The 17,283-nt window shown below is 34.8% G+C and overlaps 1 protein-coding gene across 9 annotated transcripts in view; it reads right to left on the bottom strand.

The window, feature by feature from the left end:
- The window catches only part of PIK3C2G (phosphatidylinositol-4-phosphate 3-kinase catalytic subunit type 2 gamma), a 423,460-nt gene that overhangs the window by 72,453 nt on the left and 333,724 nt on the right, over nt 1–17,283 (bottom strand). For all 9 annotated transcript variants that reach the window (XM_028829285.2, XM_028829284.2, XM_028829283.2 and 6 more), the window contains 2 exons: nt 16,934–17,055; nt 13,408–13,516 (listed from right to left, as the gene is read on the bottom strand). In XM_028829285.2, coding sequence (XP_028685118.2) covers nt 13,408–13,516; nt 16,934–17,055 — 231 coding nt within the window. The remainder of the gene's footprint in view (nt 1–13,407; nt 13,517–16,933; nt 17,056–17,283) is intronic.

Below are 17,283 nucleotides of genomic sequence, written 5' to 3'. Positions count from 1 at the left end.
AAAAACACTGCTTAAAACTTAAGTAATATCAATTTCTTATTTTAGGGAACTTCTGGTAATGAACAACAATACTGAGAAGAGCTGAAGTTCACAGTGAATATGGCTTTAAAAATTTAAAAAAACAACAGCTGTTTGAATGTCTCAGCTAACCTCAAATATGGGTGCACATTTGTTTAGGTACTGCTATCACTTGCTATTACTTTTATTACATATTTCTATTACTCTCTTTTTTTTTTTTTTTTTTTTTTGAGACGGAGTCTCGCTGTATTGCCAGGCTGGAGTGCAGTGGCATGATCTCGGCTCACTGCAACTGCCACTTTGCAGATTCGAGCAATTCTCCTGCCTCAGCCTCCAGAGTAGCTGGGACTACAGGTGTGCGCCACCATGTCCGGCTAATTGTTGTATTTTTAGTAGAGACGGGATTTCACCATGTTGGCCAGGATGGTCTCAATCTCTTGACCTCGTGATCCACCCACCTCAGCCTCCCAAAGTGCTGGGATTACAGGCATGAGCCACCATGCCCGGCCGTTTCTATTACTCTTTATAAAGATCTTATTTAGTCCACAACACAATTCCACCAAAACAGAGCAAAATTTAAAGAAGCAAAAGGAATTCTTGTTAGCACTATGAGAATGAACTTGAATGAACTACAAACACTGAAAGAAAAAAAGTTTAAATCCATTTTGAGGAAAAGAATGAAGCTAAAAAATAAGCCAGGTAGATATGGAACAAGGATATCTAAACTGATCAACTCCATTAGAAAAGGTATTGGGATAGTCCATTTTCTTTTGTCAGTTGTGTGCGTGTGTGTGTGTGAGAGAGAGACAGACAAACAGAAAGACAGAGAGATCTCAGAGATTTATAGGCATCCCTCCACCTGGGCTGCTCTTGTATCTTTAGAACAAATCCCCAGAGACCTCTTGCCCATCTGACTTAACCAATTCCGGACTTTAAAGCAGTCTCTTTATCTCATTCCCTTGACAAAAGTAAGACTGCTTGCAATTAAGAATGATACTAGAAGGGCACGTAATAATATTTGATATTAGCAAGTTAAGGTGATACGATTTCATGTTAAAGCTACATTTTCTACTTCCTTTTCTTCCATTTTTCCACTCACTGTCATATATTATTTATATTTATGTCTGTATTTATTATAGTATTGTAAACTCAATGAGAGTAAAGTATATATTGCATTATTTTTAATCTCTCCAATTTCTTGTCTGCAACCAACTTAAAGCTCTTAATCAAGAGTGTTACATATAGTGTCAGTAAAAATTTAGTCTTTACAAAGTTATGTAGTGATATAAAATAATTTTATAATTGTTATAAATAAATATATCATATAACTAAAATTGGGGTGTGTTTTAGCGTAGAAGTATATAGGATTATCTTTACTTTTCCTATGTTGTCATAAGACAATCAACTATAAAATGTGAAAAACATTTTAGGAGAAAATTTCTAGAATCAGAGATGCAGATTATTCTATTACGGAAGTATTCAGCATAAATAGTATAGATTCAAGTTAAATCTCTTGTTTTATTAACAAGAGAAAAGAAAATTTGTGAATGCATGAAAACATCTAAGCAGTTCATATCACTTAAAATAGTAAAATTATTTATGGCACATAGACTACATAAATTCTAATGTTTATGTAGATAACTATGTTAATACATATGAAGAAAGGGAGCTGTATCAGTAATACAACATTTTAAAAATCTGAAAATAACAGGATTTGGTTTGGAATTATTTATATGATCTTTAGGCCAATAATGTTTCATTTAATCTTAAAATTATGTTTTTATTTCCTGAATATAAACAAACTGACTTAGGCAAGTGTCCGTAAACATATGGAGATGCATAATGCTTTTATGAGGACTAACCTACTTGCAGATAATTAAAATCTGACTACATTATGCATCACAGAGAGCATGAGTGATTAGTCAGGTCACACTGCTTATTAATGCTCAGCAACATCTGATGACGTCATTACTGTTCTATCACAATATAACTCATATAATGAATATTTTCCCAAGTACTGTAAAATTCTTTTGGAATACGGGAGGAAAAAAAAAAACCCAATGTGTGAAGTTATAAAAGTCTTTATGAGGCCACTGGTGCCTATCAACATAGATAGAATATAGACAAAGACTGCAGGCTTCTTATGGCAGCATTGTGTCTGATTCAGCTTCCTACTTTCTAGGGTAGAGTTTCCCAGACCTGGTTGTGCATCTGAATCACTAGAATTATTGAAATACAAGACAGATACCTAATATATCACCTTCTACCTTTAGAACCAGCATGTTTAAGGATGGGGCTCTGAACATTCCTTTTAAAATCTTCCCAGTTTATTATAAAACAATTGGTTACCAGGTACTATTTTGGCACCCCTGGCCAGAGAGTATAAAATGTAGGCAATCAATAAACATTTGTTGAATGACTAAGACAGTGATTTTCAGTGTGGCAGCTAATACGTCGAGGCTCCTCAGTGTCCACATTTACTTTTTGATGATTTGGCATCTATTAATATAGCACTACTTTATTTATTTTGTTGTCCAGAAAGGGCAAATAATAATTGAGATGTAGATTATACATCTCAGGAAGGTATGGTACCCTAAATATTCACTGTGCAAAATCAACTGAGTTAATTACCAGGATGATACCTTGGGAGAAGGTATTACATCTATAACTTTAGCTTCTTTTAGTTCGAGACTATTTTGGAACAAGACAGGATTCACCTCCTTGAAACTCCAGTGTTAGAAGATGGCTGAAATAGTCTCACTTGGAGTATTTTTAGGCTATGTGATTTCACAACGGTATTTCCTGTTTGATGATGTAAATACCTTCTCCCATTAGATTTTAATTCAATTCAATATAAAAACAATGTAGTGCCTGGAATTTCTTTAGCCTTGCTTTCCGTAAATACTGACCAATGGAGATTAAAAGAGACACAAAACAAGATAAAAACATCTCTCCTTGGGGCCTCTAGGGTAGTACTTTAATTAGCACATTTGCAAATGTGGATGTGATGAAAACTGCAAGCTATGTTTGGTGGTTTTGGTCTTACGTCCCCATGCAGCGATGAGTATGATGGGCAACAATATTCATTAAGCCTTGCTGTGCTAAACTACACCTTTACAAAAAAACCTTCTCTGCCTGTACATGCCTGGCTTCTTTGCCTTCTGCTCTCATGACAGGCCTCTGCTAATACTTCTATCTTAACCCATCCTGTGAGATTTCATAGCAGATACATTTAGGAGTTTCCTACTGAAAGTCTGCTGCTTCCAATATTCACCTTCTTCACACCAGTCCCAGAAATCAGACATCTTTTTACTTTGCACTTATTGGCCTCAGCTTACATAGCCCAAACCTGACAATTTCAGCAGTTGCTGGACAGGTATTGTCTCCAAACAGCTTTAGTATAGTCAGTAAGACAGCCCTCAGCATGCAAAGATAACAATCCATCCACTATTCCCTCAGCACTTTTCTTTATAGATACTGCCATACCCACAGCCCTTGACTGCAGTATAAATGAACAGACGTGACCTTCAGAGAATGTCAGCATCAGTGAGGGACATTAAGATGTCAGCATTCTATGTGCTTCTTTAACATGCAAAAATCACCTGGAACCCAATGGGATGAATTAAGTTCCCTTGATTCTGTAGGGTGGAAGCCTCAGTCATAATTTATTCCCCATGGACTGAGACAGAAAGGCAAATATACTAAAACATGTTATATCATTTTATATTGAGAATGCAATATTGAGAATTTTATATTGAGAATACAATATCTTGCTTTCCTATTGTTTTGTGAACAATGTTTTCAAGCATTATTTTATTTTACTTCTTTGTTTCCTCCTACTACTGACATTATTATACTCTCAGTTTCCCTATTACACTACTCTATCTTCATAGTGACTGAGCACATACTGTTCATTTCTTCCCCTTTGCTCATAATAGATACATTACAAATGTGATTTGTATAATCTGAGTGATCTTTCTGGAGGGCACAGTCATGACTTGGTGTGCTACTACCATTCATCCTTTCTGCCCATGGCCAGGCAATGTTTCTGGGCATGGCACTAGGTAACCAGTGCAGCCTACCCCAGAGCTGGCAGTAAAGAGGATTCCAAAGATCATGCTCCACAATGCCAGAGACCTCTGTCATGACATTCATGTGGGATTATGCATTGAAGTGAAGGAAAATATTAAAAGTACTATGAATGTTTATTTTGTAATAACATTCACATTTCTTTTTCTAAATTTTTCACTTTCTACAAGTTTTAAAATATGTGTCACTATTTGTATAGTAGTTTAGGTATAAAACATATTTAAATGAGTTTTATATTTTGGAAGCATGAGCAATTTTTTTTAAATAAAAACTTGATAAGATAACAGAATAAACAAGTTTAGAGACCATGGCTAAACACTTCTCAGAGGCAATCTTTGAAACCCTTAGGTTTTCAATAGCAGCAGAAGTTTTATAGGCTAATATGTGCTAATGATATTGTTATTCATTTACTCATTCAAAAACACTTAGTAAACATTGATAAGAGTTAGTATTAGTGCTAGACATGGGGTAAAAATAGAGATGAATATAGTCATTTTGTTCTTTAAGTTTCTAAACAGGAGAAAGCGTGTAACCATAATGTTTTGTTTTTGCAGTTATCTTTGCCTAGCATGACTTTTCCCAATTTCTAGTTACCAACTGCTACTTGCCCTTTAATATCGTCTTAAACGCCATACCATCTGGGATGCCTTCTCTACCTCACTTGGAATTAGTTGAATACACCTCCTTAAGTGCTCAGGCAGTTGTCCTTTGACACAACATAGCATCTCCAGCTGAGAGTCTACCAGCCTTGAAACAATATTGCAGCATAATATTCTTGTATCAAAATTTGCTAAGAATCAATAATATAATAGAATACTTGAGTACCTGCTATATTGGAGGCCAAATGACTGAACATATTTAAACAGAAAAATAAATGGAAAGATATTCATTGTCTGAGACAATGGTTCTCAAATACTACCATGTATTGAGATCTTCTGGAGGACTTGTTAAAAACAAAGATTGCTGGGTCCCACCCCTTGAGTTTCTGATTTAGTAGATCTAGGTAGGGCCAATATTTAACGTTCTTATATAAGTTTCACGGTGAGATTCCCAGCACCATATAGGAACTGTAATTTGAGAACCACTTGTTTTCTTAGTAACTGCTGACAGGGATCTAAAAGTTTCACCTCTTCTTGGTCCTGACTATATGCCATCTAATGCAGTCCTTATTGACAACTCAGGTTTTCTCTAACAGTGCTTAGGACCCCTATGACCTAGGATTTTCTTCTTTAAATATGTCTATTTATCATGAAACCACAATATTACTCAACTAGGAGGCACAGCAATAGGCCAACATACTGAATCGGTGAGTCTATTTTACAGTTAGGAGGCTATTTTGTATATATGCATTGATATTTGTTTAAATTTCAGTGAGTTTTTTTATATGTACTGATTCAATCTATTGTAGAGCATGTAACAAAAGAAATTTAAACCATGACTTGAGATGTAATTTCATGGAAAAGCTTTCCCAAGATCCAAGTGGAGAAGAAAGGCTGTTGAACTGACAGCTGAGAAAAAAATAGAGCTCTTTGGCCCTTTAGTAAGTTCTGGTTATGGGGTTAGCTGTTTTCCTACTGTTACAATGCCTGTAATTTACTTTGAAATATTTCCGCATGTGCAACATGATATTATATATGTTTCTTAACATATACATATATGTTATATGTGTGTATAGATCTGTATAACATATATATAACCCAAGTGCTGCTGGCATTTAATCAAGACGGCAGAGTTGAGTCTAGAAATGACCTGTTAATGTCCTAATCAAAGATGCACAACTTGGGCAGCAGTATGGTGAAGGAAAAAAGAGGGTGTTCTTAGTATTCTAATCAAGAATCCCATCTAGATGCAGTCAGTACATGTGCTTCTGTTATTCACTCAGAACTTGATAATAGGCATTTTAGTAATTGGCAAACTGAATGTTAAAGATGAGTTTTTCTTTATAAAAATAGTGGCTTATTGACTAGTCACATTAATATTAGAAATGGGTTCTCATGGGTGACATTAAAGTTATCAAGATCTGTGGACTAGCTAAAAATATTCTATAAGTGTTCTTCACTCTTACATCAAAAGGCAAAAAATCCAAAAGGCCATGTACTCTTTACTTTTAAGGGTAATGTTTCAGATAAATCACTAAAAGATCCTGTGTCTATCCAAGAACTCTAGAATATTCTGTTAGTTTGGTGCCTCCCTATGAAATGTAGCATTCATCTCAAATAAGATCCATCCTTCCTACAGGATGGTGATATGAAAACCTAATAGTAAAGAAAATGAGAGCTCCTTTTAGCATTCAGAAATTGTATGCTCTGTGCATATATTTAGTATATGTGTGTTTGTGTGATCTTAAAAGCCTTTTTAGATTCACATGTGAGATGGGACAGAATTAGGGTTTGGCATTTCCCTTAAATTTTTTAGGCTATTCTCAGAGCCACTGGTGGGTAGCAGCAAACAGCCCGATAAGAAATCCTTAAATACTTTTTGGGATGGAAAGTGACCACAGACTGAGACCCTACAGTAGTAACCTATGAGAGAATGGTTGCAGTAGAGCACAAGAAAGAGATGGGGAAGCAAAATGGCAGACATCTCTTAAAACCAAGGGTAGCTTGGGTGATGGTTGCAGTTTTAGACTCCATTTTCTGGTGATAGTAGGTTAAGCCATTTTGTCCAAATATCCTAATGAGAATAATTGAAACAGCTAGACATTTGTTTTTTAAACTTTGCTGGAAAGCGTTAGAGAGCCAACAAGATAGTGAAAAATTACCAGGGTAGGATCTGGAAGGAAGACACAGATTCAGGAATGTGAGTCCAGGATTTGGCACTGCTTCTCTGGCATGGGTGTTTACTCATGCAAGTGGGAGCAGTTGAGAGGCTGAGAAGTTAAGCAGCACTTTTGACCCCTTTGCAGACACAAGAGGAAAGGAAATTGAATCCAAGACTGCCAGGTAGGCTGCTGGTGAATCTGCCTCCCCTTGGGTCTGGACCCCAGATGGCTATATCTGAGGAATAAGGATGAACCAGAAAGAGGCCCTCACAAAGGCTATATTTCAGTTTAAAATAATCTGAATTGCTGCAATTGAATTTTGGCAATTTTAGATTGTTAATGTCCCTATATTTAATTATTTTCCACACTATGATAATAGTAACCTAGTTGGTAAATTATTTCTACAAAGGATATTGCAGTATAATATCTGGCCACAATAAAAAAGAAAATAACTAAACTTGCAAGTGAACAAGACTACATGATTGAAAATCAGTAGAAACATTACACATTAGAATCATACATGGAGTGATTCTCAATAGTGGAGTTTTAGGAAAGATTTAAAAATAACTATACTTACTGTTCGCAAAGATATATACAAAAGGCTGAGATTTTCAGTAAAAATGGGAAACTCACATAAAAATGGAAAAAATAAAACTGAAAAACATAATATTTGAAATTAAGAACTCAAAGAATGAGTTTAATAACATATTAAATACAGATAAAAGAGAATTAATAACCCAGAAATTATGTCAGATGAAGCTACTCAGAATGAAGCATGAGGAGACAAAATGATTAAAAAATACAGGTAAGAGTAGGAGGCATAAAGGCTAAAATGAAGAGGTTTAACATATATGTTATTACAGTCCTAGAAAAAGAGAAGAAATGGTACAAGCAATATTTGAAGTCATAATGTCTGAAAACTTTCCAAAACTGATGAAAGACATCATAGCACAAATTCGAGAAGCTCTGAAGCTCAAACATGATAAAAGTAACAACATTACATTTGAGCAGACTATAGTAAAACTGCAAAAAAACAAAAGCAGATATTTATCAGCAGATTATATTTATATATATCAGCAGGTATATTGATATAGCTACCTATATAAAGCTTTATTATATAAATTTTATATTTAATAATATAAAACTTTATTATATGTATATATTTATATATAAAGCTATATATAATAAGGCTTTATATTATAAAAGCTACATATATAGCTATATATAATTATATTTTATATAATTGCTATTAAAATAGTATTGTCAGCAAAAAATCCCTCAAGAATAAAAGACTAAACAAATGTTGATTATATGAATTAAAAATAATAACTACTTAAGTTTATAGATACAGATATAGATATACATTATCTGTAAAGCATATAAGACATAAGGGGGTTAAATAGGCATAGGGCTCTAAGGACCTTGTATCATTGGGAAATTCCTAAAAATTCTAATTTATATTAGACTTAAATAAGTCAAAGACACATACTTTAATGTCTATGGTAATTCCTAACAGTAAAAGAGTTTATAACTCCTGAGGCTACATAGGACAAAATGGAAAAATAAATACTAAATTTAAAAAAAGAATGGAAGAAAAGAGAGAAAGCATTTAAGTGATAGATTGAGTATAACATATACGCACAGACACATGCACACACATATATATCGATGACAGTAGCAAATGTAAATAATTACACAGTATAAGTAAAAGATGAAAATTATGTTACTAGATTTAGAAGAAAACCCATCTGTGTGTTCCTTATAAGAGTGATCATTGAAATGGAAAAATGTGAAATGATGAAAGTAAAGCAATGGAAAAAGTTGTGTCATGCAGACACTAGCCAAAATAAAGCTGGCCTGGCTATATTAGTGATACAGAAGAAAGATTTTTCAGACAAAAGGCATTGTTAGAGATAGGAGAGACACAAGAACGTTAGTGAAAATTTCAGTATAATGGGAAAATATAATAATTCTCCATGTAAGTGATCCTAATAACAGCCACAATACATACAAAGCAAAAATTAACAGGAAGATAATGAGAAGTAGTTAGATATATTAATATAGTGGAATATTTCTAAAAACCTCTACTGGTACAAACAAACAAAAATCAGTGAAGATGACAGTTTGCACTAATACACATGTGTAGAACACTGCGTCTCACAACTACAGGGTGCATTCTTCTAAAGCACGCATGGAATTTTTACCGAAATTGACCATATTTAGGACCATAAAACATCGCAAAATGTAGAAAAAATTGAAACTATAGGTGTGTTTTCTGACATACTTAAGCTAGAAATAAAATAACAAAAATAAAAAGGCTAAATATATTTGAAAAAATTAAAAAGTATTTCTTAAAAACCCATGGCCATAAGAGAAATCACAATGAATAGTTTATAAATATTTTGAAAGAATAAGAAAGAAAATATGGTATTGTATATCAAATTTATATATACAATATTATAGAGAGAGATTTGTGGGGTGCAATCAAACCTTTACTAGAAAAAGGGATTCAAATTTTAAATGTGTAAGTTAGATAGGTTGAAAGTAAAGTTAAGCAGCCATCTGTAGTGAATCTATAATTTTTAATTGCCTTGGCATTTATTTTGAATATAAGTTGCACTTTCAAATCCGAGAAGCAAGTCTTAGTCATCTTTGATAGTTTTCAGTTGTTTGTCTTTGAGCTCCTTGATGTGGTCGATCGAGATATTTCTTATACAACTACCTCCTGGTGACCATCTCTCTATGGGTCAGATAGACATAACCTTCTTGACTCACTCCACTCATACCCACACACTGCTTATATTGCTTAGATATGCTACAATGACTACTTTCAGTCACCATGCACCTCTATAGAACCTGAGCCTGCTTGCTCTAAAACCTCTAATTAGAACTCCCTGTGGGAAACCTGCTTGGATAATGCCCTACACTGCAATAAAGGCCTTGGTCCACAGGTTCCTTGCCCTCTCTCTCTTGTTCTCTACCTGCTGCTTGAGTGTGTATGTTAATAAAGTGTGCATCTCAGGCTGGGCACAGTGGCTCATGCCTGTAATCCCAGCACTTTGGGAGGCCGAGGCAGGCAGATCACCTGAGGTCAGGAGTTCGAGATCAGCCTGGCTAACATGGTGAAACCCCGTCTCTACTAAAAATACAAAAATAGGCTGGGTGTGGTCGTGGGCACCTGTAATCCCAGCTACTGGGGAGGCTGAGGTGGGAGAATTTCTTGAACCTGGGAGGCAGAGGTTGCTGTGAGCTGAGATCACGCCATTGCACTCCAGCGTGGGTGACGAGCAAAACTCCGTCTCAAAAAAAATGTGCATTTTTTTTACGGATAAAGAAGTATTACATGAAAGGCACATTGTAAACCTAAATAAAGGAGAAGAGCCGTTGATCATGGATCATCCCAAAAGATTCACACATTTATGACATTGAGGTAGGGTATGTTCTTACTAGGAAAATATTGATACATTTCACTTCATTAAAATTAAGCATTTCTGTTCATCAGGAGACATGATAGAGACAGCAAAGGGACAAGGTACAGAGTATGAGAAAATTTTTTCAATCTGTTTAAATAATAAAGAACTTCTATCCAGAATATATGAAGAAATACACCTTCTAACAATTTCAACCAAGAAATGAATCAATAAATGAATGTTAACTGAATAGAAACATGGTAAAGAGATGTGAACTGGCATTTCACGAAAGAGGATATCCGAATGACCAAAAAACATATCGAAAAGTGTTCAAGCTCATTAGTAACAGGAAAATGCAAGCTAAGAGTTCAGTGAGATGCAAACCAACCAGAATGGCCCCAATTTAAAAGATTAACAATACCAAGAATAGAAAATTGGAAAATGTATTTATTGCAAAGGAGAGAACAAACTGACCATCACAAAGTTGAAATAAGCATATCCTACAATCTGGAAATTCTATTCCTGGGTGTATCCTACAATCTGGAAATTCTATTCCTGGGTGTAAGAACAACACGTGGATACTGAGTCATGCATGTGAAAGAATGTTCATAACATTATGGTTTGTAATAGCCTCAAACTGGAAACATTCCAAAAGTCTATGTAGAGCAGTATCTACAGATGAATTATAATATATTCATATAATAAAATATTATGCAATGATAAAAATCCATGAATCTTGGAAATGGGCTATCACTGCATTATTGGCTTAAGACCAGTCATTGTATTATTATCTCTTAGTTCAGGTGTTTGACAGGGCTCAGCTGGGTGTTCTGCTTGGGGTCTCTGATGAGACTGTGATCATTTGGTGGCTGGGGATGGAGTCCCAGCTGGGGACTGGATCAGTTGCTGTTCCTTAGACATGTCTCTTTGTATTTAATCTTTTTGGTTTCTCTACCTGGCAGACTCAGGGTAGGTCAGCTTGAAAGATGGCAACTGAAGGCTCCTGCAGTGACCATTCCAAAAGAAATTGTTAGAAGGTGCATGGCATTTTCTAACCTACCTTGGAAGTCATAAAGGGTCACTTCAACCATATTCTATTTGATGAGCAAATGACAGAAGCCCTCTTGGGATCAAGAGGTTGGGACACAAGCTGCCTCCTCTTGATGGGAGGGTGGCAAACAATTTTCAGACATGTTTTGAAATTACTGCATGGTTAGATGTTCTTATAATTTATCCTTGAACTGTTTAATTTTCTTTTGTGGATTTTTTTCTGAATGTGTGTTTACATTTTACAATTTAAAAATGAAAACAAAAAATAGAAGAATAATGTGCTAGTCTAGTAAGGAGGACCAAAATCTACCAAAGTGGTGAGGGGCATCGTGCTTCACAGTGTTTTCAGTTCCTCACGACTCTTGTGATGGTTAATTTTGTGTGTCAGCTTGGCTGGGTCACAGTGTCCCTGTTTAAACATTATTGTGGATGTTTCCGTGAAGGTGTTTTATTGGATGAGACTCATACTGAAATTGGCAGAGTTTGAGTAAAGCATATTATTCTTCATAATATGGGTAGGCCTCATCCAATCAATTGAATACCTGAACAGAACCAAGACTGAACTCTGAGCAGAATGCCTTGGGACTTGGATGGTAAATAATCTTCTCTGATCTCCAGCCTGCCAGCCTGCCCTACAGATTTTGGATTTGCACCTCCACAATCATGTGAGCCAATTAAACAAATTTGTTCTCTCTCTCTGTCTCTCTCTTTCTCTCTCTCTCTCTCACACACACACACACACACACACACACAGTTTTGTTGGTTCAGTTTCTCTGGAGAACACTGACTAATAAGTTCAAGGCTTAGTTTTAGTTTCTAACGACTTGGGCTTGGCGTCCAAACTCTTACATCACAAGAAAGCTGAGATCCATCAGAACTGTGTCCTTGCGCTTTTTCTTAGATCCCCATGAGAGGCAGAATAATACCTTCTACCAAAAGATGTTCATGTCCTAATCCCTGGAAACTCTGAATATGTTACCTTACAGGGCAAAAGAGACTTTGCAGATAGAATTACATTAGGAATCCTGAAATAGTGAGATTATCCTAAGTTGCCCAGATGGACACAATGTAATCATAAAAGCGCTTCTGAGAGGAAGGCAGGAGGGTCAGAATTTGAGCCAAAGCAGATGTGATGACACGGTCAGAGGTCAGAGTGTGCCACTGTGTCGCTGGAACAGAGCCACAAGCCAAGGAACACAACCAACCTCTAGAAATTGAAAAGGTTCCACAACAAGCCCACCAACATTTTGATTTTAATCCCACAAAACCTGTTTTTCAGACTTCTGAATTCCAGAACTGAAAGAAAATTGATATGTACTGTTTTAAGCCACCAAATCTGTGGTAACTTGTCACAGCAGCAACAGATTTAAATTTTAAAAATACGATTTCTTTTTGTTTTTTCTCACTGATAATTTTTCTTATATTGTTGAGACATTTCCCCAGGCCACCTCTGTTAAATCCTACTCAGTGTTAAAGGCTCGGCTCAGATGCTCTCTTCTCCTTGAAACTTTATTATTGCATCGGGAATGATTCTTACTCCTCTAAAACTCTAGAGCACTTCACGGCACTGATAGTCCATTTATCACATATTACTTCATTGAAGTTATTTGAAGTCAAGGTTCCATACTTGTTTTGCTGCTCCACAGTTCTCAGTTCATGTATTTCATACAAAATCAGGCATACATATTCATTGAATGAATGAACCCAAGGAATGTTATCATAAAATATTATTATTATTAGAGATGGAATCTGGGTCTGTCACCCAGGCTGGAGTGCAGTGACACTGTTATAGCTCACTGCAGCTTCCAACTCCTGGGCTCAAATGATTCTTCTGCCTCAGCCTCCCGAGTAGCTGGGACTACAGGCATGTGTCACCATGCCTGGATAATTCGAAAAATTTTTTGTAGAGACGAGGTCTCGTTTTGTTGCCCAGGATTGACTTAAACTCCTGGCTTCAAGCAATCTTCCCACCTTGACCTCCCAAAATACTGGGATTACAGGCATAAACCACCTCACTCACTAATAACATATAAATAGTTGATGTTTTATGTAAAAATAGAAAAATAAATTGTAACTTACATTTGTAACTTCACATGATCCATTTAATATCTGTTCCATGTAATGATTTAGATCTCCAAATCTTTTGTGATCTGAATTTGTAAAAGGTAGGTGCCACCAATGAGGAAACCTGTTTTAAGAGAAAAAACAAGTTATCTTCATTAGTTTGAAAACCGGCCTTTTCATCTTAGGATTGTTCACGAAGTTACAGCGGTATCAGATGGAAGGGCCAAAGAAAACATTTGAAAAAGTCATAGTCTACGCGATTAATCCTGGAAGTTTTATTAATATGGCTGTGGTCATTCATGCCATATTAATGGTCATTAATATTAATACTAACTTAATTTAATTTGACATATTAAATCAATTTATATGTCCCTTCTTACTGTATTAATGGCAGACCACACATTTTGTCTTTTAAACATATGTGGGGTCTTAAAAAAAGACTGAAGTTAACGGTTCAAAATTTTTCAAAAGGTTCAGATTACATTGTTGCTTCTGGGTTCACTAGAGACACCATTATACTAACTAAATTAAGCATTTTAGCAAGTGACTTATGCTTCCATCTGCTCTTAGCCTTCTACAGAATAGTAACACTTTCCCCAAGAGTCTGACTACTTGCAGAATTTCCTTTGCACAATCTGATGATTCATCTTGATGGCTTGAACTTGATTAAGACCAATTATTATGTGGGATGACCGGTAATAGGCAGCCTTTGGTAACATATCTTGCTGTCTACATATACCTTTTTAGGAACTACCTAGCAGCCTCCTCTGACTCCAATCATACTGCTGCCTCATCCACACTTCTGCTTCTTTGGTAGGAACCACGGCTTGGCTACCATGCTTGGAGGGGAAATGAACATGGAGGAGAATAAAGGACAGTCCGCAAAGACACAGAGGTATGTGATAATTTCATGCCACCCTACTGATTCCTGTTGGAAATGTCAGGAAAGTCCAAAACTCTATGCTTGTATATTTAAACAATGAACATTTTATTTTTTAAAGTCTCTTGCAGACTCTAAGACTTAAGTCTTTAAAATTTTTCATCCAAATTGAATCACGAAAATTAGTACCAGTATACAATCAATTGAACATATAGCATAGAAGATAGATAGATCTATATTCTATATATCTATATATGCATAGTATTTTTTTGGGAGAAATGAATTTGATAAATGAGAGATTAGGCTGGTTTTAAGTATTAATTTGTCTGTCTGTGAATTTTCCTTGTTGGTAGAATAAACCAGAAGTCTATGTCAATTCTGCTACTTTGTTAATATTTTTATAGATATATGTCCTAAAACATCTTACATATAAATAAGTATGTGAAAGTTGAGGAATGCTTCTATAATACTGTCATTTAATTGAAACTTCTTCGAGTTAAATGTCAAATATAGCAGTTATTGAAAATTACTTTTTATGATCTTTTGTCTGACAGTATCATCATATCCTCCCTCAATTTCATTCACAACAAAGGTAAGAAAACATCTGACAAAGATTTGATTTGATATTTGATTATTAGAGTAATTCATTTTCTCAGTACCAACACCAATATTTTGATTTGCCCTTTTGTCTGGTCCTCAGAAGTTTCTATAACCTGATCAGTGTACCAAAATAAAATTTTGGATGGTTGGGAGAAGAAAGTCAACTCTTGCCAAGCATATTAATTTTCTAAAAAAGATTATTAATTTTAAGGAATATTTTCATGTTGTGTACCCTTGGAAGTTACCCAGAAACACAAATAGCTGATTTGAAGTCCACTGTTACATGGTATGAACTGATTAGAATTTCATTCTTCATGACTCTGACTTTCTGATCATGCCTTCCAGATGACATTTACATAACTCTCATAGGGCTTCTCTCAGTAAATTTAGAAGTCGTAGAGAATCTTCATCCTTCATTTGTGTGCATCACTGTAAGCCTGGGCCCCTTTGAGAGTGTCAGCATGCAAACAGTGTTCAGGGAACATAGAACAAAATGTTCCTTGCCTCCACAGGTTGCTTACACAGTTTGAAAATCAATGTAAGAAGCTCCAGGCAGCAGTAATGAGCAAAGCAGAATCCTAACAAAAGCTGAAAACTGAAAAGAGGCCAATTGAGATGGATTATTAGAATTTTTAAAGTTTTACAAGTTATACTGATGTGTATTGGTGAGGTACAGTGTAGAACAGAGACATTTTTGAAACCGAAAAAGGATAGCCATTAAACAAAGATGAGCTTACTCTTCTCAATTATTAATTAGTAGGGTTATCACAGCAAACATTGATTTTGAATGTGGTATTTGCAGCCAAACACTGAGTTTTTTTGCCGGTGTTTCTTTTTTTTCTGTTGTTCTATCAGATTTTTTGATAATTCTAAAACTTGATGTTACTTCTAAAAGTTTCCAGAATGACTTTATCTCCCTCTCAGTCTCTTGAGTATGCTCTTAATTTCTTGACTTCCTGATGCTTAAAGTATCTGCATCTCAAAAATCCCTGTTATATATGCCAGTATAGTTTTTTTCATGAATGTGAACTACTCAATTTTTAATAATGTGTAATATTTCTCTATGTACTAACTTTGCTTATATTTGTATTTTGGAAAGTGACTAAATCCTGAAAGCCAAGTAAAAATCCACATGTATAAAGTATGCCAGGTAAAGTATAAACAATTATATCATAAAAGGACCATTTACTTAACAAAAATCTCACTGTAGATAAAACATCTGATTAACATAAATGCAATATCATAATTTCTGGAAAGCTCACATTTTTAAAATCAAAGTACACCTTTTTTATAGACTGAAGTCTATGATCAAAATTTGACTGCTTCTAAGTAATGAATTTTTGAAGGGTTATTTGAACAGAAGTAATTTTTATGATATTTTTAGTTTGCTTATGGTTAACATTTTTCCATTATAACATAAATGAAAATGATGATTTTCAAAATGGCTTCAAAATGATCAAAATAACAAATTCAATTTAGATAATGCAAGTTAATAATTTCAAAGTTAAAAATTAATGGCAACAAAATGAGTTAGTAATATACTAATTGATATAAATACGTTTACATTTTTCTGGTATTAAAATTAAATGTATATATTTAATAAGCATATATAATTATATATAATTAAATATGTATATTAATAAGCCTATATATATAGACTTTATATTACAGTTATTTGTTGAAAAAGTAAACATATCCAATTTTCTTCTGCAATTTCAATTTCAATTGTATTTTTATAAAAAATAACTAAGAGGATTAAATTAAAAACAGGCAAATGAGACCATTTTCCCAATAATCGAAGAAAAACGAAGTGACTTTTGAAATTGTCTGTCTACAAAATCAATGACTGGAAGTAAAAAGAAAATTGCAAACCTTGTTCTGTTTTATGAGACAAAAGATTCCTCACTCTGAGAGCAATTCAGACTCTGCTGGGATGGATTCAATGGCATTGGAGTCAGAATACTGTGTTGCTCACAAATAGAAAATCCCATAACCATAATTTTTCTTTTTGCTCAAGGACAAGTACTGAAGGCAAAACAATGTAAAAGGACAGTGCCTTACTCTGGGAGAGTCAATGATGCAAACTGCTTCTGAAGTTGGCTGTGAAGTTTTGAAAACTGGTCAAATGATTTTTCTATCAGGCTTGTTTCGTTGTTGCTGTGTGTCACCTGGATCAGATACAGCTGCAGAAAGTAAATAGATAGAAATCAAAAGATGGCAATATCAGCCTGTGATACATTCTGAAACCCTATTTTATGTAAACCAAACAAAGGGAGAACCTTTCTGCAAAACATTATCATAAAAGCCAGGAGATGCATTTTGTAAAGGCAAAATTACCTATAAATAATATCTAAGAGTATCATAATCGTATGTGCTAGGAAGAGATTGCCTAATTTTTGCTGTTCTTGTGG

This window comes from Macaca mulatta, chromosome 11 (genome assembly GCF_049350105.2).
Source record: "Macaca mulatta isolate MMU2019108-1 chromosome 11, T2T-MMU8v2.0, whole genome shotgun sequence".
In the NCBI taxonomy this organism is placed as follows: Eukaryota; Metazoa; Chordata; class Mammalia; order Primates; family Cercopithecidae; genus Macaca; species Macaca mulatta.
Note: the sequence above shows the minus strand (reverse complement) of the source record. Positions and strands in the feature narration are given on the sequence as shown.